This window comes from Pectinophora gossypiella, chromosome 13, assembly GCF_024362695.1.
Source record: "Pectinophora gossypiella chromosome 13, ilPecGoss1.1, whole genome shotgun sequence".
Classification (NCBI taxonomy): Eukaryota; Metazoa; Arthropoda; class Insecta; order Lepidoptera; family Gelechiidae; genus Pectinophora; species Pectinophora gossypiella.
The window spans coordinates 15,646,755-15,668,346 of record NC_065416.1 but is presented as its reverse complement, the minus strand read 5'-3'; the positions used below and the strand labels follow the sequence as shown (position 1 = coordinate 15,668,346).

At 43.0% G+C, this 21,592-nt stretch overlaps 2 protein-coding genes across 4 annotated transcripts in view; both read right to left on the bottom strand.

Moving 5' to 3' along the window:
- The window catches only part of LOC126372168 (uncharacterized), a 46,557-nt gene extending 40,958 nt beyond the window's left edge, over nt 1–5,599 (bottom strand). The window contains exon 1 of the mRNA XM_050017809.1: nt 5,168–5,599. Coding sequence (XP_049873766.1) covers nt 5,168–5,562 — 395 coding nt within the window. The 5' untranslated portion in view covers nt 5,563–5,599. The remainder of the gene's footprint in view (nt 1–5,167) is intronic.
- The window catches only part of LOC126372176 (protein-S-isoprenylcysteine O-methyltransferase), a 190,441-nt gene that overhangs the window by 154,835 nt on the left and 14,014 nt on the right, over nt 1–21,592 (bottom strand). Inside the window, exon 6 of one of the 3 annotated variants that reach the window (XM_050017825.1) lies at nt 15,767–15,790. The exons of the other annotated variants lie outside the window; for them this stretch is intronic. The gene's annotated coding sequence lies outside the window, so the exon portion shown is untranslated. Of the gene's footprint in view, nt 1–15,766; nt 15,791–21,592 lie in introns of those variants that run through there. 3 annotated transcript variants of the gene reach the window in all.

Below are 21,592 nucleotides of genomic sequence, written 5' to 3'. Positions count from 1 at the left end.
CCTGCCAACCCGCCAAAAGAAAAGCCAGTCCAATACAGGTTTGGAGTCGAACCTGCGACCTTACAGTGTCAGTCAAGCACTGTCCCAACCGAGCTACCATCTCTCTATCACGACTATGTCTCAATGGGGGTAGTCAGAGGTACATCGCAAGATGAACTAAGTACCCACACCTCACCGACCATAATATATCATCATCTCCCTAGCATAATCACGTTTTTCACAGGGTCCGCTTACCTAACCTGAAGATTTAACAGGTCCGGTTTTTTACAGAAACGACTGCCTGTCTGACCTTCCGACCCGCGAAGGGAAAACCAGCCCAATACAGGTTACGTCACATACCTCCGAAAATGCATTTCCCGGGAATGTGGGTTTCCTCACGATGTATACCTTCACCGCAGATCACGTGTTTATCATTTATGATCCAAACATGAATTCGAAAACAAATTCGACTACATTGGTTAAGGTCTGTACTGGATTCGTTGCGACTTCAAAGTGAGAGGCAAGCGTTGTACCAACTGGGCTACCACGGTTCGGCGAATATAGGTATACCTACGTGCTTATATTATGTACGCGAACAGTAGGACATCAATCTGAGCCTCTCAGTCCAAGCCAATATATCAAAGAATCAGGGCGGAAGTACCTATCAAATGAAGCAAACGTGAACTGGCATCGCATCACGAGAGGAGATATCAAATTAAAGTATTCCTATCGGACGATTTTGCACGACATTCCCCCTCTCCGTTACTCTGAATCATCGCTGGAAGACTATAAAAGCAAAATAAAGATTTATTTATTTATTTCTTTTCCAGTTTGATTTGACAAGATTGTCCAGTCTTCTCTTCTTTGTCTAATAAGTGGAAGGTTTCTCTATTATGCCAAATCACCATACCGCAATAGACCGCGCACGCTAAGGGTACTTTTGACGTGACTTATTGTAGATTTGCCGCAAATGGCATTAATTACTTGGCTGGACAAATGGGGAGCGCTGAGGGCTCTCACCCGGTACAAAATTTACCTAAGACAATAGGCTCGTGGGTGCCCAATTGGGCGCGAACCTCGGGTCAGGACGTCGTGGGGTCTAGGCTAGGGCACTCGTCACGATCATGGCACTTGCAACAGTGTCGAAATATCGGGAGTCTCACATCCCTATTTTAAACGCGGTAAGAACCCGTTATTATGTGTTTTAATTATGATAATAACCGCATAAACTTAAAACAATTTATAATGGGTCTTCTTCTCCTGAAGAAAAACAATGAGAAGAAGAAGAACAATGGGTCAGAAAATTTGAGTTTGCGGTTTGGTTCTTCGACCTTGCTCTACATAGAAGTTTCAAACCTAATTATCTTCTTATCGTGTGGGTTATGAGGTGGATTACCTACCAACCTCATCAACCCTGGTGTCAGGTTTACCATTGAGCCGCCAAAGGCCACATGACACATGAGACATGGCTCATGTAACAACAACATACTTACATCAGTAAGTAGTAACCGGGACCAACAGCTTAACGTGCCTTCCGAAGCACGAATCATCTTGCTGTCGGACAATCAGGTGATCAGCCTGTGATGTCCTAACCGAACTAGGGATCATAAAGTGATTTATGTGATATGTCCCCACCGGGATTCGAACCCGGGCCTACGGATCGTGAGACTAACGCTCAACCACTGGACCAAAGAGGCTGTTAAACCTAATTCTAACCTAACCTAACCTAATTCTATTTATTCTATTTTATTTTAATTCTAAGTGGATAACTATTTTGGCGTATATTGTAAAATTATAACTTAAAATATTTATGTAAAACTAGCTGTTGTTATTCCGAATAAATAAAAATAAAATAAATAAATTCAAAGTAAGTATAACGAAAAACTTAAAAAATAAACCGCAAACGAATAAAAATTGTTATGCTACAACTCATGAATAAATAACTAGACTGCCTTGAAACTGAACTAGAACCTTAATTTGACGTTGCACAAGAAACTTTTGAAAGTTTTAACATATTTTATGATTTCCTCGGTGGTCTAGTGGTTAGAGCGTAAGGCTCACGATCTGGAGGTCCGGGTTCGATTCCCGATGGGGACATTGTCGAAATCACTTTGTGAGACTGTCCTTTGTTTGGTAAGGACTTTTCAGGCTTGAATCACTTGATTGTCCGAAAAAGTAAGATGATTCCGTGCTTCGGAGGGCACGTTAAGCCGTTGGTCCCGGCTATTAGCCGTAAAAACACCTCCACCAACCCGCATTGGAACAGCGTGGTGGAGTATGCTCCATACCCCCTCCGGTTGATTGAGGGGAGGCCTGTGCCCAGCAGTGGGACGTATATAGGCTGTTTATGTTATGTTATTATTTTAAATGCTTTATAAACTGCAAATTAAGTGTCCTAAAAGATATAAATGCGCATAAAAATTTCGTCAACACAATGCTGTTTTGATTTTTCGATGAAAATTGCCACATGAATCATACAAAGCATTCTTTGTAGACAGATTGTGATTAGTATAGTAAGTATGTCGATTAATAAGAACGCTTACGGGAAATAGACCACGACTCAATTAACACTTATTAAGACATTATGATATCATTAGCATCTGAGTTACACAGAGGCGGTAACGAAAGCGTTCCGGGAGCGGGATTTATAATTTATTTAAGTATAGCTTATAAAAAACAAAAACAATTTTGTAATTAGTCTTGTGTTTTAGAAGTGAGTGAGTGAGTTCTTTGATAATAGTTTTTTTTTTTGACGTGACTTATTGTAGATTTGCCGCAGATGGCATTACCTACTTGGCCGGACAAATGGGGAGCGCTGAAGGCTCTCACCCGGTACAACGTTTAAGACAACAGGCCTGAGGGTGCCCAGTTGGGCGCGAAACTCGGCTCAGGGCGTCGTCTGAGAGGAAAAATATTTGAAAGAATTAATCAACCCTAGTGGGTCGATAGCGATAAGCGCTGATTGAGGGAAATCGTTGACCACGCCGGCGGGGTTGGTATCGGGGTCCTGAAGTGTTTGGTGTCGCGAGCTGATTGGCTGCCTCTCATCATCATCAGCCGTACGACGCCCACTGCTGGGCATAGGCCTCCCCCAAGGATCTCCACGACGATCGGTCCTGCGCTGCCCGCATCCAGCGACTTCCCGCGACCTTCACCAGATTGGCTGCCTCTATGGCTAGAGTAATCGGGTCGTCGAGATCGTATATTACGTCCTTCGGACGCCGATACTTTTTGATAATAGAGAAACTGTCCACTAACTAGACAATCTTTATTTTGCTTGTAGTCTTCCAGCGTATATTGAAGTATACTTCACACAGAAATCTCGACGTGGCCCGGTTTTAACCTGCTTCGCCCTGGATGGAACGCATGCGTGTGTACTTAGCTTTAAAATTATAATATTATGAGGTATCTGAATACTTTTTTGATGTGACTTATTGTAGATTTGCCGAAAATGGCATTAACTACTTGGCCGGACAAATGGGGAGCCCTGAGGGCTCTCAGTTGTTCCGAAATTTAATAAATACTAACAGTACGATTTTTTAAGCAAAAAGTTAACCCTTACAAATAGAACTTTGCAATTATTTCAAACGTCTTTTTGCTGTTAACCAAACACCACTTCTCACGAAGAAAGTTTCACAAAGTTTTTATTTCCTACGTACAGGGACACTTATAAGCTTGGTAATAGGTTTATCGCGGTAACGCTCTCATGGATCTGTTTTGGATAATGGTGTAAAATTTGTTGTACGACCTCTGTGGTCCACTGGTTGAGTGTTGGGTTCACGATCCGGAAGTCACGGCTTCGATTCCACGGAGTGATATGTCCCCAATATCACAAAAATTACTTTGTGGTCCCTACTTTGGCTGACATTACTGGCTGATCACCAGATTGTCCGAAAGTAAGATGATCCGTGCTTCGGAAGGCACGTTAAGCCGTTGGTCCCGGTTACTACTTACTGATGTAAGTAAGTAGTCGTTACATGAGTCATGACAGCCTTTGGTGGCTCAATAGTAACACTGACACCAGGGTTGATGAGGTTGGTACTCCACCTCAAAACCCATACGATAGAAGAAGATTAGCTGTAAGAACTTGTAATAATAAATAAATAAATACACGTAACTAAGCCACGAGAAAATTCTTCAACAATATCCAGTCCAATATTCGTGTTAAGGAAACAAACATCAAACCACAGACGGCTGAGGTCGCGATCATTTTATAACACTATTGTTAAGATCACCACGATCTAAATTGACATTGTTGCATCATAACTTTACAATAGATACTTGGTGATAAGTGGCTGAAAACCTATATAGACATGTATAAACTTATATCTAATGAACCGGGTGAGAGCCTTCAGCGCTCCCCATTTGTCCGGCCAAGTAGTTAATGCCATCTGCGACAAATCTACAATAAGTCACGTCAAAAAAAATATCTAATAAAGTATAAGTAATTTATATATTGATATAGTGACTAAGATTGAGAAGGGAATGTTAAGGTTGTTTGGACACAGAGCGGATGAAGGATAATAGGATTACGAAAGCGGTATTATAAAGCAAAGGTTGATGGTAGGGCTCGCAGAGGAAGACCTAGAAGGACGTACATTGACCAAATTGGAAGATGTCCTTAGAAAAGGTTCAGTAAGATCTACTCTGAACCGGCGTGCGTGTATAAAACGATTGATGAATGTGGAGGAAGCAAGAGAAGTCTGTCAGGATCGAAGCAAATGGAATTTCATAGTCTGCTTATCTCGGTGAGAAATAGGCGTGAGTTTATGTATGTATAGCTAATTTATGGTCAATTCATTTTGTTATGGGCGATAGGCTGATTATCATCATAAGACGACGCAATTCTTGACACACCAGTTTCGCGTCTGCCACACTCATCAGTCTTAGATTTGCCCCATACGGCATTAACTACTTGGCCGGACAAATGGGAACCGCTGATTTTTTTTTGGAAATATAAGACAATTGGCCTGAGGGTGCCCAGTTGGGCGCGAACCTCGGCTCAGGGCGTCGTCTGAGAGGAATATTGAAATAATTCATTGACTAAAGTGGGCCTATAGCAATAAGCGCTGAATAAGGAAAATCGTCTACCGCGCCGGCGAGGTCGGTATCGGGATCCTGAAGAGTTTAATATCGCGAGTTGATTGGCCGCCTGTATGGCTGCTAGAGTAATTGGGTATGTACTTACAAAGTTTCGATGAGTTCGCAATTGAGGAGCAGCTTCCCTGGCCCCAGCTCCACGACTGCCACAGTCTGGTCGTGATAGTAGATCATGCGCAGGGTGTCATTGCCCACCCTTCTGCCAGTATACGGCTTGACCCCGGCCGCGGGGTCTCTTCTCTCTGCATCATCAGACCGCGCCCCCACAGTCCCAACGAGTCCAGCTAGCGACCAGCCGGCCGGGAAGCTGAAGGCGAACGGTTTTGCGGATGCGGATGGCGGTGAAGAAACAGCGATGAAACAAATAACCATGAGGGATACTAAGGATTTCAAGAGTCCGTCGGCGGCGGGCGCGCCTCTAGCTACAGCGTCGCGCGCGGTCCGCAACGCGCACAGTAACCTACGTAGCGTCATGTTGCTCATGCGCGCTCGTCCATTGCGTGCGATCGGCGCGCGCGTCGTCTCGCGACTGCGGCGTGGTAGCGGACACTTTCTTCGCGTGACGTCATTAGCTTCGCGGTCGTGTGAAAGGTTGCGTCGACGGTTGGATTTGGTTTGCACGGCTAATATAGGGTTAACAGGTTCTTCCTGTTAGCTGTGTCAAAATCCATAGGTACATAATCGCAGTGCAACAATCATATTGATTATTATGAAGACACCCGCAGCCACTGCTGATATTTGTTCCAAGGTTTCAAAGCTGGATATAATTAATTGTACGGTAACAAGTTATAGTAGTTTTGTTTTCTAAGGGCTCACATTCTCTTGTTAGGGAGATTTTGACACTAGGAGTGGTATTGATAAACTAATCTCAGCTTCGAGGCTGCCCTCAAGATCACGTCAATGTGACAGTTCTCATATAAAAACAGGGACTTGAGCATGATCTTGAGGGCAGTCTCAGCTGAGTTTAGTTTATTAATGGTGCTAATTCCTGCAGACGCCATTTAATTTTATTTTAAGTTATACCTGTCATTTTCTTATCCGTTGAAAAAGAAAGGGACGGGTAATCGACAGGCATAAAATTTAATGGAATACACGTCAATTTTAAGCAGAAATCTAAAACAACCGTATAAAAATTTTACATCGACCAATAACCCGACAGAGTGAAGTAGACAGCACGTCAAACGGATTACATACCAGCGAGATGCCTATTTTATTCGCCCGGGTTATTCATTCGTTTTAAAATTAACTTGGTGACAATCATCCGTTCCTTTCCTTTTCGACGGATAAGAACATGACGGATATAAATTAAAAAAAAATTATGCGGTGTCTGCAGGAATCGGGGCCAATACCACCCTAAGTAGTAGGTCTTTGCAAGTTTTCACTACATACGTGAGTCCGTGACAGGACGTATCCGAAGTGGTCCTAAAACTATTTGTATTGTAGCTTACACTTGCGTAACTACATCTGATATCTCTTGAAGTATTTTTTACTATCGGCAATTGCCGCATATGCCATTAACTACTTTTAAGGACAAATGGGGAGCGCTGAGGCCTCTCATCCCTACATCCCTTGCGGTAAAGTTGGAAGAAACAACAAGAGAAAAGTACCTAGTGCGTCAATTGTATTAAAATGCATATTGCCTGTTGATTGCCTGCAATTATCGCGTTCACCTTCGAAATACAAACAAACATACACCTATTGATCGGCTCCATATTACATTATAAATGACTAAGAGTGTTAAACGCCTGCCTACTCTGCGAAATGTCCAAGGTTCGATATAATCAATACCGAGTGTAGCTGCGAGGTATGTTCTGGTGGCGTGACTGTGTTCACCCTAGTTAGTTAGTTAGTGGGCTCTGTTTTCCACATTTAGACTCTAAGATGGCCCATTATGCGTGCTATTGTTGACTACGTAAGCCAACCTAACTCCTTCCAGAAGCTCAGAAGCCTCCTGGGGTTTTCACAGGCTTCGCGAAGCGACCCCATTCCTTTAAGGATTTTTACCCGTTGTGCTGACACTCCCGTGCATTCCAGGATTACATGGGGGGCAGTTTTTTCTGCATCCAGATAGCCTCTACAAAGCTGGCTTTCCGTTATCCCTAAATTAAATAGATGTTTGTTCAGTGGGCAGTGACCCGTAATGCTGCCTACTACTATTCGGAGGTCGTTGTGGTTTAAGCGAAGCAGTCGGCGAGTAAAGCTCTTGGATATCATAGGCATGATATCCTTCGACTGTCTGCATGTGGGCAGCTGTGCCCATCTGTCGTTGTGTTTGGGTTCACCCTAATAGCTACAGTTGTGAGGTGTGTCTGTCTGATAAATACGATTTCATCCAACTCTTCTTATAAAAAACATGCTAAATTACTAAAGAATCCGTGATAACCCTGTTCGGTGAACGTGTGACTTACATAGTTGGACATTGGATCGCATTCCGGCTCGGGTTTTAAACCAAGTGATTTCCAGACTTTGTGCCCGGTTAATGGCAATATTCTCACCCCCTATTCCCAGTGGATGAGACAAATTCAAAAAGTTACACTTTGAATCTCATTTTTTACATAAGGAACGGCTCAACCGCCTAAAACTACTGCAGCGTCTCATAACCTGCATAGCCGGGGAAAAGCTGCAAGAAAACCCTCGGCACAGGGCCCTAGACGTTCTTATTTTAAAGTAAAAAAACATAAAATATTATTATACAATTTAAGTGGGTGTATATACTAATTCTTCTATCGTATGGGTTGTGAGGTGAATTACCAACCTCATCAACCCTGGTATCAGAGTCGCCAAACGCACCTGACATGGCTCATGTAATGACTACTTACTTACATCAGTAAGTAGTAACCGGGACCAACGGCTTAACGTGCCTACCGAAGCACGGATCATCTTACTTGTGGTGTATATACTATACTCTGCCTACCCTTTAAGGGATACAGGCGTGATGTTACGGCTAAAGTGGGGTGGGGGTTGAGGTAAATCAAGCCCAAGCTACAAGTTCGTATTGATGTGGAGCTAAGGTGGAACACGCTTGTCCACTAAATGCCTATTCACTCTAGCTTCTACCAAACATAAAGCCGATTAAGGAGTTCTAAGAATGTTTCACATCTAAGTCAACATCATCATCATCAGCCCAGCGTCCCCACTGCTGCTACCCGAGCCTTCCCTATGGATGGATAGGGAGATCGGGCCTTAAACCATCACGCGGGCCCAGTGCGGATTGACGGTTATTAACGACTGCTAATGCAGCCGGGACCAACGACTTAACGTGCCTTCCGAAGCACGGAGGAGCTCGAGATGAAAACTTTTTTTTGTGGTCACCCATCCTATGACCGGCCTTTGCGAAAGTTGCTTAACTTCAACAATCGCAGACCGAGCGCGTTTACCGCTGCGCCACCGAGTTCCTCCATATCTAAGTAGTTCTAAATACGTCACTATCTAAGTATGTACCTATCTAAGTAGCTCTAAGTACGTTTAATAGGTATACATATTATCGCGTTTTTTAATTTTAATTTCTAATCGATTTCAATGCTTTATCGTTTTGGTAGTAATAGGATGTTGTAAATTGTTGGAAATTAGACGCTTGTGTCATGTGAGTGGGTTTTAAACAACTTATACGTGTTAAATGTGAAGTTCGCCACCCCCGTACCAAATCCGCCGGTCTACACAGCCGCATGAAGAAGTGTCACCCAATTTCACTCCATGGTCAGCCTACTTCACCTACATACGGAAGTAAACACAACATATTAACTTGTCTAATTGCATTTAATAACATCGACAATCCGTGAAAGCAACCGAACAATTACGATTAATATTACGATTATCGCATTTTTTAATTTTAATTTCTAATCGATTTCAATGCTTTATCGTTTTGGTAATTAGAGGATGTTGTAAATTGTTGGAAATTAGATGCTTGTCATGTGAGTGGGTTTTAAACAACTTGTGAGCACGTACTCACGCCCTTGATCCCTGTAGAGGTGAGCAGACCACTATCAGTTGATTTGTCCTGGTTCTGCAGTCGTACCTAGAATACAAAGGTGATACGATTACAGGTGATCACCCCACCCTGCAGGGCTATCATGAGCAAAGTGATAAAAATATCAATCGATTCAATCATTGTTTGAGGTTTACGCGGTTATTATCTTCTAAATATATAAAAGGAGAAAATGACTGACTGACATATATCAACGCACAGCCGAAACGGCTAAACGTAGGCACTTGAAATTTGGAAGGGACGTAGCTTAGGTACCGTAGAGGTGCACTAACAAAGGAATTCCCGGAATTCCCATAGGAACGGGAATTAGCGGGAAAATCCTTTTATATGAAAAATCTAAACCGCTTAAGTTAGACGCTTGAAATTTGGCATGCAGGTACCATAGTAAACTTCAAGCTTAGTTGTAACAGGATATTGCAAAATTCCCACGGGAACGGGAGTTAGCGGGAAAAAACATTTGTATGAAAAAATCTAAACTGCATAAGTTAGATGCTTAAAATTTGACATGCACTCCCCCACACACAAAGATCTCTCTTTTATAACACGCCACGCGGACGAAATCGCGGGCAAAAGCTATCATAATTAAAATTCATTCGAAGGAGGAAGGCGATTGGGGCAACCACCGTTCTACACGCCCTATCTATGGAGTAATGAAGGCGATCACTCCACCAACAAGAGCGCAGCTGTTAAATAAAGAGAGAGAGAAGGCTAACATACGCGTGATAAAATTTTGTCACGGTCATTTTAATCGATTCTGACGATAAAATTATGTCGTTTTGCGAATTGGTGCTAATATATGAACCCAAATAAGTCATGTTCTGTCAACATACGAACAAAAACACGTAGCACAAAAAACATCGATTTCGACAAAACTTATTGACACGTATTATAACACATAAATACCGGGTTCTTACCGCGTTAAAACCAGGTTATGGGACGCCGGATATTTCAACACTGTTGCGAGTGCCATGATCACGGGATGACTGATGAATGTAGTAGGTAGATCCATAATTTTCTACGGGCAAACATATCTGTCTACCCTCCTTTTTTGCCGTTTGTATGTACAGTCATGTACCCACTTTAGAACCTTGGCGCACTATCACATTTGACACTTAATGAGACTTACGGTTTAATATGTCAAAAAAGTTAATGTGACATGGTTTCAAAGTGTATACATATTAGTACTCGTGACCGTACATTTGATGTCGGAATGTTTGGAACCATCTGAACTCGCACCAAACTCAATACGCACTCACTTACTCATCGTTTGATTCCGACCAAGTAGCTTATGCAAATAAATATGTTAAAATTATGTAAAATATGTTAAGATTCTAACGTAAAAATCTTATGTAAGTATTTAAAAAAAACTCTGAACCTGTGGCCCTCGTTTGACAACCGGTCCCCGCCGGTCATGTCATAACATAGACTACACAAACATTACAACACAACACAACTGACTCGAACTGAAAGTTAGGATTTGTGTAATTTGCGAGTTATTTACTAATTATTCAATTATACTCGATATGACCGATTAACTAGTTAAGTCGATTATGCCTGATGTGCAATAGGTCCTTCACGCCCGTAATAATGGTGGTGGGCAGAGCCACAAGTAATGAGAAGACAATTTGCAGTCCCTTGATACTATTACGAAACGTTCAAATTTTTTTTTCGACTTGTTGTATATTTGCCGCAGATGGCATTAACTACTTGGCCGGACAAATGGAAAACTCTTTCACTATTCGTCAAAAGAATATGTATTTACTGGGTAAGCATGCACCATGAGGCGAAATTGTGGTCAATCGTACATATTAAAAAAAAGTCTTTCTCTAGGAGAAAAACAGCGCAAGAATCCTACGAATTATTCGACCTAATTACTTAACAACCTGTAGTATTTACGACATAATAGTTTTGTCAATTAACATTAATCCTTTTGTTAATAATAAATAGCATTAGCACGAATATGGGTGAGTGGGTGACGCTGATGAGTTGTCATATTATGTAACATGGCGACGGTATCGCACGCAAACGGATGACGACCCGATTACTCTAGCCATAGAGGCGGTCAACCAGCTTGCGGCAACAAACACTGCAGCGGGCTTAGGCTGCCCCCACATTGGGCGTTGGCCGAGCGTACGCGTTTCCTGAGCGTGCTGCCGGCGTCGGCGCGGCGCGGGCGTCGCGTCAGCGCGCCGTCTGTGGGGCGCGGGCTTCGCGTTGTCCAGCGCCGCACAAGCGCTGCGTGAACGCCGCGCAGACGCCGCGCTTACGTCGCGTTCCACGGGCGACTGACTGACTGACTGAGATGCTAGCGGGCGCGGGGGGGAATGTGTGCGGGGGGCACGGGCGGCCGAACGCCCGTGGAACGCGACGTAAGCGCGGCGTCTGCGCGGCGTTCACGCAGCGCTTGTGCGGCGCTGGACAACGCGAAGCCCGCGCCCCGCAGACGGTGCGCTGACGCGACGTCCGCGCCGCGCCGACGCCGGCAGCACGCTCAGGAAACGCGTACGCTCGGCCAACGCCCAATGTGGGGGCAGCCTTAGCAGAGATCATCTGTCTCTTTCCGTGCAGTACTATGAGAGAGAGACGGGCGACGTATGTCGAAGCGAGAAAGAGTCGCGCGCTTACGGTGCTAAGCCCACAAGAAGGCACGTTAAGCCGTTGGTCCCGGTTACTACTGGTGTAAGTTAGTAGTCGCTACATGAGCCATGCCAGGCTGAAAAGTAACGCTGACACCAGGGTTGATGGGGTTGGTAATCCACCTCACAACCCACACGCTAGAAAGAAGCCCTTATAGCTATCGGCCCACTAAGGCCGATTAATTCTTTCAAATATAACGAGACGAGACGCCCTGAGCCGAGGTTCGCTGCCAACTGGGCACCCTCAGACCTGTTATCTTAAATTTTGTACGGGTGAGAGCCATCAACACTCGCCATCAAATCCAGGATATTATAAAGCAAGACTAGTGGGGTTGAAAAGGTCGAAGCAATTCATCTAAAAAAGCAATATTGCAATTTGACATTTGCGCATATAAAATTAAGCGCGCAAAATAGCAATATTTCTTTTTTTGGATGAATTGCGTCGATGCGGCAATTTTAATCCCCCGGATGAGTACTTTAAACCGGCGAGCATGCACGGAGACTTGTGGATGAAGCGAATGTTGTGTCTGTCAAGATCGTAAGTGGAATTCTGCCTACATAACACCTATAAGCTCACGACTATATCCCAATTGGGGTAGTCACAGGTGCATCCATTGCAAGACGAACTTCACCCCCAGTCAACAAATCAAACCACTCAATCCCTGCCTCATCATCATCATTATCAGCCGTACGACGCCCGCTGCTGGGCATAAGCCTCCCCAGAGGATCTCCACGACGGTCCTGCGCTGCCCGCATCCAGCGGCTTCCCGCGACCTTCACCAGATCGTCGGTCCACCTTGTAGCGGGTCTACCCACTGAGCGTCGTCCGACGCTCTCTTGCTACCCCATCTGATCTCTGCCTACCCCAATGGAAAATAGGCGTGATAATCTCGTGACAAAAAAGACACGTCACTCAACATTACGTTTTCCTTCGAATAAAGATGTTTTTGTTACAAAAGTGAAGTTTTATTTGAACAATCGTCAATCTATTCTTCAGTTTTAAACTATAGTCTTAATCCCAAACAAATATCAATAACCATTATGCTATGATTAAACTATAGAAATTGCATCATACGTATAACTTCGTCGACGCACGAGATGTGATGGGGTTCCGTTGGCATTTGCTTACCATTATGATGGAATTCGCTAATCTGTGAGGGATGTTTTGCCACTGAACACATAAGCATTTATATGCAATGCTATAGGCTGTTTATGTAATAAGCAATAATATTATACAACATAAACAGCCTATATAGGTTGTTAGTGACATCGTAACGAATACTGAGGGAGATGATTCAGACCATAATTCTGAGTTGATATCAAGTGAAATTTCCTGTCGGAAAATTCATGTTTTATTTTTCAATTATTTCATTTCCGTACTTTTGCGACGGAAAATTCAACTTGATATCAACTCAGAATTATGGTCTGAGGCATCACTCAAAGTTTTCGTTATGGTGTCACTAACACCCTGTATACGTCCCACTGCGCTGAGGACAGGCCTCCTCACCATCATGCGGGGTATGGAACAAACTCCACCGCGCCGCTGTTTGTTAGATCTGAGTGGTGTTTCGTAAGGGTTGTATGGTATGTAATGAATAAAATTCTTCGTAGGGTGAATAATGTATACAGTTCATTTTCTGTGAATAACCGATCGAATCCAGGCCGTGTGAGGGGCTGCGGGCCACGCTGCCAGGGGCGCGCGGCCGTCGAGACGCGCCACGCCGAGCGCTCCGCCACCACGCAGCGACACCGGCCCGCCCCAGCTCATCTGCATCACGGACATCACCAGTCACTCCTGTGCTCAAGAATTGGATGACAACGGCGATACGGGCATTCGCAGCAGCGGCTATGAAACACTGCTGCTCCCCTGCCAAGAGTGATATGCCCTCAGCACTAAATTATATACGCAGAGTCCGCATGTCGCCTGTTAACTCCCGTCGGCGGTAAGGCGACCACACCAAGATATATCTGGCTAGACCGCTACATTGATTTACGCGCCATTCATTGCGTAGTAACCAAAGGCAAAAGAAGGACATCGAAGAAGACTTTTACCGGACTCCTAACGTATCAGCCCTCATATGAACTCTGAACCCACTGACCTGATTAACCAATTCGTTGTTATCAGCACTAGATGCAAGGCAGAGCTCGGCGGTGTCTGCCGTGATGTTGTAGTGCGCTTCACAAGCTGCAGAGTCTAAGACACCGGCTTCTACAGCCACTGCGTGCATCGAGTCGTGGCCATTTGCATCCTGAAACCAAAGCACCTAGTTGTGTAGGTAAATTAGTTCAGCACCGAATTTTTGCGGGGCGGAGTGTCCTTTCTATACGTAGTATTATTCTTTATTCTATGCCAGAAGGTAACTTGTATTTTTAAATGATAAGTTTTAATTTTAATACACACTTCCTCTCTTCCCTTCAACGTTGCTGTGCCCTACAGGGTCCATGTTATAGTTCCTATGCCTATGTAACACCCCATTATACTACATGGAATGCAATAAATAATTGAGAATTGAATTGAATTGTAACGCTATCGTAATCTTAAGATGGATATAATATCAGGTTACCAACGCATCAAACATGTAAATTGTCCATTATATCTGAGGCGCCTCAATTCCTCAATCAACTTTTACGATGAACTGCTGAACGCATTTTGAGTGTCCTTTACTCCTACTGAGTCCTACTCCACAGGTGAACAACCTAGTACCGAAATCAAGAAGCGTCGGAATGTCACGCAGTTCTTATAACAAACCCGATTATCTTACCTTTTTCATAAACCAGCCGTACACAACAACCTTCGAAGTCTTCCTCGTACCATCCAATATATGTAGACCTTCCACTTCAGCTGGTGGATCTATCTTCATCAACGCCAGTTTCTGAGTAGCATCGTCCTTTATAACCTGGTCTGCCAGCTCCTTGGTGATATTACGGAGGATATTTGGCAGTTTGCTGAGGAATGTGAGGTTCTTCAAAGTGTCTGATGGTGTGGATAAAGGTTGGAGGTGGATGGATGTGACGTTGTGAGCTGTTCCGTCAACCAGGGGGTCCGTCGCGTTAATTATTATGGTGTACACGCTTGGTTCTGTGGTGTTGGTGCTGTGGAGTGATGCAGTTAGTTAAATATGAGTAGTTCAAATGCTAACTGACGCAGAGGGAGCCTGCATAAATGAAAGTATGTGGGTGAATCTTAAAGCACCGGTCTATCAATCGCGTCAACGCAAAGGGTAGTTCTCCAATCACCGGAAGTCAATAGCTATCATTACCGTGACCACAAAAATATCCCAGAATTTTTTGTCTTTTTGCAAGTAATATTTTTAGGATATTCGCCAAAATATCAATTGACCAACGTTGTTCGAAGATTTGCCCAAAAATGTCGTTTTACTTTTTGCAAATATTCAGTCACCTCTTCTATCCTGTGGGTTGTGAGGTGAATTACCAAACTTATCAACCCTGGTGTCAGGGTTATTATTGAGCGGCCAAAGGCCCCTGACATGGCTCATATAACGACTACTTACTTAAGTACATCAGTAAGTAGTAAACGGGACCAACGGCTTAATGTGCCCTCCGAAGCACGGATCATCTTACTTTTTGGACAGTCAGGTGATCAGCCTGTAATGTCCTAACCAAACTAGGGATCACAAAGTGATTTTTGTGATATGTTCCCACCGGGATTAGAACCCGGGACCTCCGGATCGTGAGCCCAACGCTCAACCACTGAACCACGGAGGCCGTTATAACTTACTTAGTTGCGAAATACATAGGTTCTAACTGGTTATTTGGAAAATTGGTAAAAATCTCTTGGTCATTTTTGCGTGACACGAATGATATAGACTACTGATTAGTTCTGATGCCCTCAGATCCATCCAAGTAACTCACGAGTTATCATAGAGGCTGCTCAAGAGGCTGACGCACGCAGCGGCGGTGAGCACCCACTGCGGCGCCACCACCGTCCCCGCGCACGTCTGTCCCGTGACGTTAGACACGCTTTCAAAGATGGCCGCCAGAAACGGCACGCGCTCCGGAAACTTCGTCGCGTTACTTTTAAATCTACCTTCGGTTATGTTCAAATATTGTTCCATTTCTTCCGTTTTATCTGAAATTAAATATATTTGCAGATATGTAAACAAAGTATTACGTAACTAACCAGCAATGGAGCAGCGTTGAGTATGCTCATACCCGCTCCGGCTGATTTAGGGGACGCCTGTGCCCAGCAGGTCGTAATAGGCTAATGTTGTGTTATGTAAACTCACATGAACGACGAACTTATGATTACGTTTTTCTTTATTAAAACTCATAAATAAGTTAAATAGAAAAAACAAAATGTTTTTCGTTACTTTTAGATCTGATTTTATTTAATTATCAGAATCATAATTTATCTTGAACCTAGTACACGACCCAATTGATTTGTTTTTAAGTAAAAGATCCCCATGAAAGTGACAGTTACGGATATGGATTTTTCATTTCATTTCCCTCGGATATCCGCGGATACGGATACGGATATCCGGAACATCTCTAGATGTATAACCACTGGTGCTAATTCCGGAAGACGCCATTTAATTTTATTTCAAGTTATACCTGTCATTTTCTTATCCGTTGAAAAAGAAAGGGACGGGTAATCGACAGGCATAAAATTTATGGAACACACGTCAATTTTAAGCAGAAATCCAAAACAATCGTCTAAAAATTTTACATCGGCCAATAACCCGACAGAGTTAAGCAGACAGCACGTCAAACGGATTGCATACCAGCGAGATACTTATTTTATTCGCCCGGGTTATTCATGCGTTTTAAAATTAACTTGTTGACAATCATCCGTCCCTTTCCTTGTCGGCGGATAAGAAAATGACAGGTATAACTTAAAATAAAATTAGGAGGTGTTTGCAGGAATCGGGGCCACTCCTTACCTTTATCATAATCATAATCTTCTACGTTATGATACTCAAAAGAAGCACTCTTTTCTTCAGTAGAATCTAATATTTTATTCATGTTCGAATAACTGTCATAAGCGGTGTCGTTAACAAGAGAATTGTTTAACTTGTAATCTGGCGAGTTGCTCCCGTGGTAATCGGGTAGTTCCTCGTTGAACATCCAGTTGGGAGCCATGAGGACGTCCAGCTCTTTGCTGATGGTTTGCAGGAGTGGGTCGGAGATGTGGTGGTCGCACTTCTGAATGGTAGACTGCTCTGAGTGCGCCGCCTGTACTGATGACAGGGTCGCGTTTAGGATGTCAGCTGGAAATGTATTTAAATAAAAAAGCTTACAATGTCGTTGTCTATTATGTAAAGGCTACTTAGATCATCTACATACAGAGTGTTATTGACATCGAAACGAATACTAAGGGGGATGATTTAGCTCATGATTCTGAGTTGATATCAAGAGGAATTTCCTGTCGCAAAATTCATGAAAATTTTAGTATTTTTTTAGTCCCAAATTCTGTTTTAAGTTGCATAGAATCCAAATTTAAAATAAGTAAATAAATAAAAATTGGCGCAAAATATGGAACTAAAAATAATTAAATAAAAAAACACTAGAATTTTCATAAGCGACAGAAAATTCCACTTGATATTACCTCAGAATCATGGTCTGAATCATCCCCCTTAGTATTCGTTACGATGTTACTAACACCCTGTATATTGGAAGATACGTAGTTCCATGCAAAAAAAATCCTAAATCGTGACTTGTCTCTTTTTTTGACGTCGCCGTAAAGCCGCAAATGGCATTAACTACTTGGCCGGACAAATGGGGAGCGCTAAGGGCTTTCACGCGGCACTAAATTTTAGATAACAGGACTGAGGGTGCCCAGATGAGAGTGTGACCTTCGGCTCAGGGCGTCGTCAGAGAAGATTATATTTGAAAGAATTAATCAACCCTAGTGGGCCACCAGCGATAAGCGCTGAATGTGGGAAATAGTCAACGGTTTGACAAGCCTTTGATGTATCTAACAGCTAGACCTCTAAATCACAAATCCCGGGTACGATTCCCGGCGGATCACTAGGGCATATAAAATCGTAGTAAATAATAAAGTTTTTTTAACTTACCTGGCACGCTATCCAAGAGGAATATAAACAGCATAGTTCCGTCCATGCCGCACCGGCAGTGCTCACTATCGGCGCCTGCGCACGCCGATAAACTAACGTTTTGGAAACATTCGCAGTCGATAAAATAACAAATGCTTATTCGGTAACTTAGATGCCCGGTAATTTGAGCTACAACATAGGTTGGTATAAAGTCCAGTGTAATAATAGGTTTAGGGTGCTGGTGGGGCTGCCGCACTTCTGCAGGGATGTTTGCGCAGACGCGCATTGAAGACTTTTTCTTTTTTTTCGCGATTTTGCACAAGAAGGCTGCCTCGTTGCTCTGCAGGGTGAGTGCAAGCTCCAATCCATCCTGAAGACTATCGCGGGCAGATATGACTCCCCAATTATAAGGCAGTGGCCCAAAGTATTTATGGTAATCGGTAATAGGTTATCGGATATCAGAATCTTCTTCTCTCGTGTGGGTTGTGAGGTGGATTACCAACCTCGGTAACCCTGGTGTTATTATTGAGCTGCCTTCCCAACGCCTTCACGTGCCTTCCGAAGCACGGATCATCTTAATTTTAATTGTAATGTCTTTACCAAAGTAGGGTTCACAATGTAATTTTTCTGATATGTCCCTAACGGGATTTGAACCTGTATAAACGGGTTAATAGCAAATAAAACGCTCGATAGTAAAAAAATAAATAAAATTTATTAAATCCTTGTTCTATTAGTAGTTATCATTAACAAAATCGCGACATTCACAACCATACATCAACAGCCATACTAGAATTTCGACATTGAAATACTGAAATACTTTGTACTCATATACAAAGGACAATGCTCAACAACCTCCTGGTTTTTTGAAGTCGGTTAAAAAGAACCCGGAAACGTAATGTTTAGCGATCATAATGTGTTTCTGACCTTCCAACCCGCGAAGGGAAAACCTTTAACACTTTCAAGGACAGAACGTCTAATGGCGTTCCGATTCCAAGGTGTATCTATTATGAACCATCAATGACTCATGGTTTCTGCCCGTGAAAGGGTTAATGGGTGGTCCCTTCGCGGGTTGGAAGGTCAGATAGTCAATGGCTTCTGTAAAAAACCGGACCTGTCAAATCTTCAGATTAGGTAAGCGGACACTGTGAAAAACGGGATAACGCTATGGATGAATGTCTTATTAAATCAATGTCAGTAACACTAAAACCCATACGGCCTTACAAATAAACCTGGTGAAGCTTTTTATACCGAGCATAAACTAAGAAGGTAAAAGGCATAACTTATACCTTGGTGTATATGTCGTCCCTGTGTGCATTGAACCGGATACTTAGCTAAACATTTTTTTTTTTTTGTAAATTCTAAAAGTATTTAGGATCAGCGCGTATATACAGGGTGCAAGGGTTAGGAAAACCTAATTAGTTATATAATTTTCTTATTAATTAGTGTGTAATTAATTAGTAAATTATATTGTTATACAATTATTATAGATCGGAAATTCGGTGTCATATTTACCTAAACTTGACGATAGTCTATAACATGGTATAAAAAAACCAGTCAAGTCTGCATGACAAACGCTCCGCGAGCAGCGCGAATTATATTGAGCGCTTCGACCAATAAACGATACGAATGCTATCTACGTAGATGAACGTCAAACGGCTATTGGCAAAAGGTCTCGATATAATTCGCGCCGCGCTCGGCGTGGTTGCCGTGCAGAGTCTACAGGTATGGTCAAAAGTGACAGCTAACATTTCAAGGTTACACCAACTGACGTCACCCCACCCTGCGTTGCCATTTCGTCAAAAATAAATTACCCAAGACCAATATTTTTAATTGACTAAGCAATTTATTTTGGCGGCTTTTCATAGGGTTGAGCATACCTTGTTCTGTTTTACCATGGTCTTATAATATAGAGTTGATATTACTGTTCACCGCCTTATCTGACAAATACAAAGTTGTGGTTCTAGTTTACAATGACGAACTTTCCAATCAGAGTTCCCCAAAAACACGATAGATGGCGTTGTTAAGTTTTTCTTAGTTTAAACTTCTAATTTCATGGATAACATTGTCTTTGTTTTTGGGTATAAATGATGTCCCTTTTTATTACACCAAGGTACAATTACAACTTCCACCCGTTATTATTTTGATCAAAATGAAGAGAAGCAATATAGGCAGGTAGCAACATCATTTTATACATAATGTGATGCAAATATCAAGCAACAATTACTTTTATATATGCTTCTGCCATTACATTATTTATTATATATAATATAATTATATATTATAGAAGATAAGATGATAAGAAGAGGGTGCGGGGTACCTGGCGGGGGTTGAGTTGCATAAATAGCAGCGAACGCACGCGCTCGCCCTCTTTTTGCGCCCAACCGTTGCCGAGTGAACACGTTCTGTTTGCGACATTTTTGTTACGTACTTATTTATTTGTTTTTATCTTTTCCGTAAAATTCTTATTTGACTTTACATTTTCTTTGTTAAAATTAAAACTAGTGCAGATTTTCATTGTTGTTTTTTTAAAAAAAGTAAATTCGGGAAATTTTTGTAAGATCAGAAGTGGGATAGGATCTATGTGGTTCTATCCCACGTGCCCACCGATTTTAGTTTAAAGTTGTAACCTCGCGATCAAAAATGTCGGAACGTGAGCAACGTCGAAGCACAGCTAGGAGTCGCGAGCGACGTCATGGCTCGCGTCGAGACCGTACTCCGGTTTCGAACCGACGAATACGGGACGAGATGGAAGCGATGCTCGCCCGCCTCAGAGCCTTGGAAGCCCAGTCCACCAGCACCCCTCCAGGGGTGCGGCAATCACGGCCACCAAGACGCCAAACACCGGCGACATCCAGACGTCAAAGATCGCGTTCGCCGAGGAGGTCTGAATCGCGAGGCCGGTCGGGCTATGCCACGCCGCCATTATTGCTGCCGCCACCAAGCGAAGCATATGCAGTCCCTCTGGAGCCCGTCGCTAGTGAGGCGAACGCCCCGTCGGCATCACTTCATTCATCGGCTACGGATCGCATAGTCGATGCGATTCGTTCAATTAATACTGCGGTAAGATCGAACCAACATTTTTATATTTCGAATTTTGATCCGAATTTGCATAATATCGAAATTTGGTGTGAGGAGGTAGACCGCGCAAAAACATTAAACAATTGGAGTGATCATGAGTGTTTATCGCGTATCGGAAATTGCTTGAAGGGTGACGCGCGTACCTGGTTAAATGAATGGGTGACAGGTGACCGAACGTGGACTAATTTTAAGAAGGAATTTATTCCTTTGTGTCCAAAGACCCCTGATATCGCAAACATTTTGTTCGAAGTAATGAGTACAAATTCTGATAGTTTCCCTACATACGCGGATTACGCTCGTCGCTCACTGCTTAGGTTACGTATTGTTCGCGGGCTTTCTGATGAGTTGATTTCAGCAATAGTTATTCGCGGTATTACCGAACCCCAAATAAAAGCTTCCGCTACAAATGCTAAGCTTTTACCAAATCAACTAGTTGAGTTTTTCTCAACTTACGTAAAACCGAATATGACTAAAAATGTGTCGCGTACTGCTGCTCAAAGCACCTTCACGCCAAGGAATAAACAAGCCCCTAATATCCATCCGAGGAAAAGAAGGTTTGAGGAAGGTAAATGTTTCACATGTGGGCTACCGGGACACAGGCAAATTAATTGCAATAATAAAAAGCCTAAAGTCGATAATGGCGCAAGTTCACTTACCTCCAGTAACTATACAAATCCCAAGCCTGTTTTTACGCCTGTTAGGTCTGAACCTTGTTCCTTTTGCAAAAAGCCCGGACACAAGGTTGAATCATGTTTTGCTAAACAAAAATCTGAGGCGCGTAATAAAAATGACGTAAATTT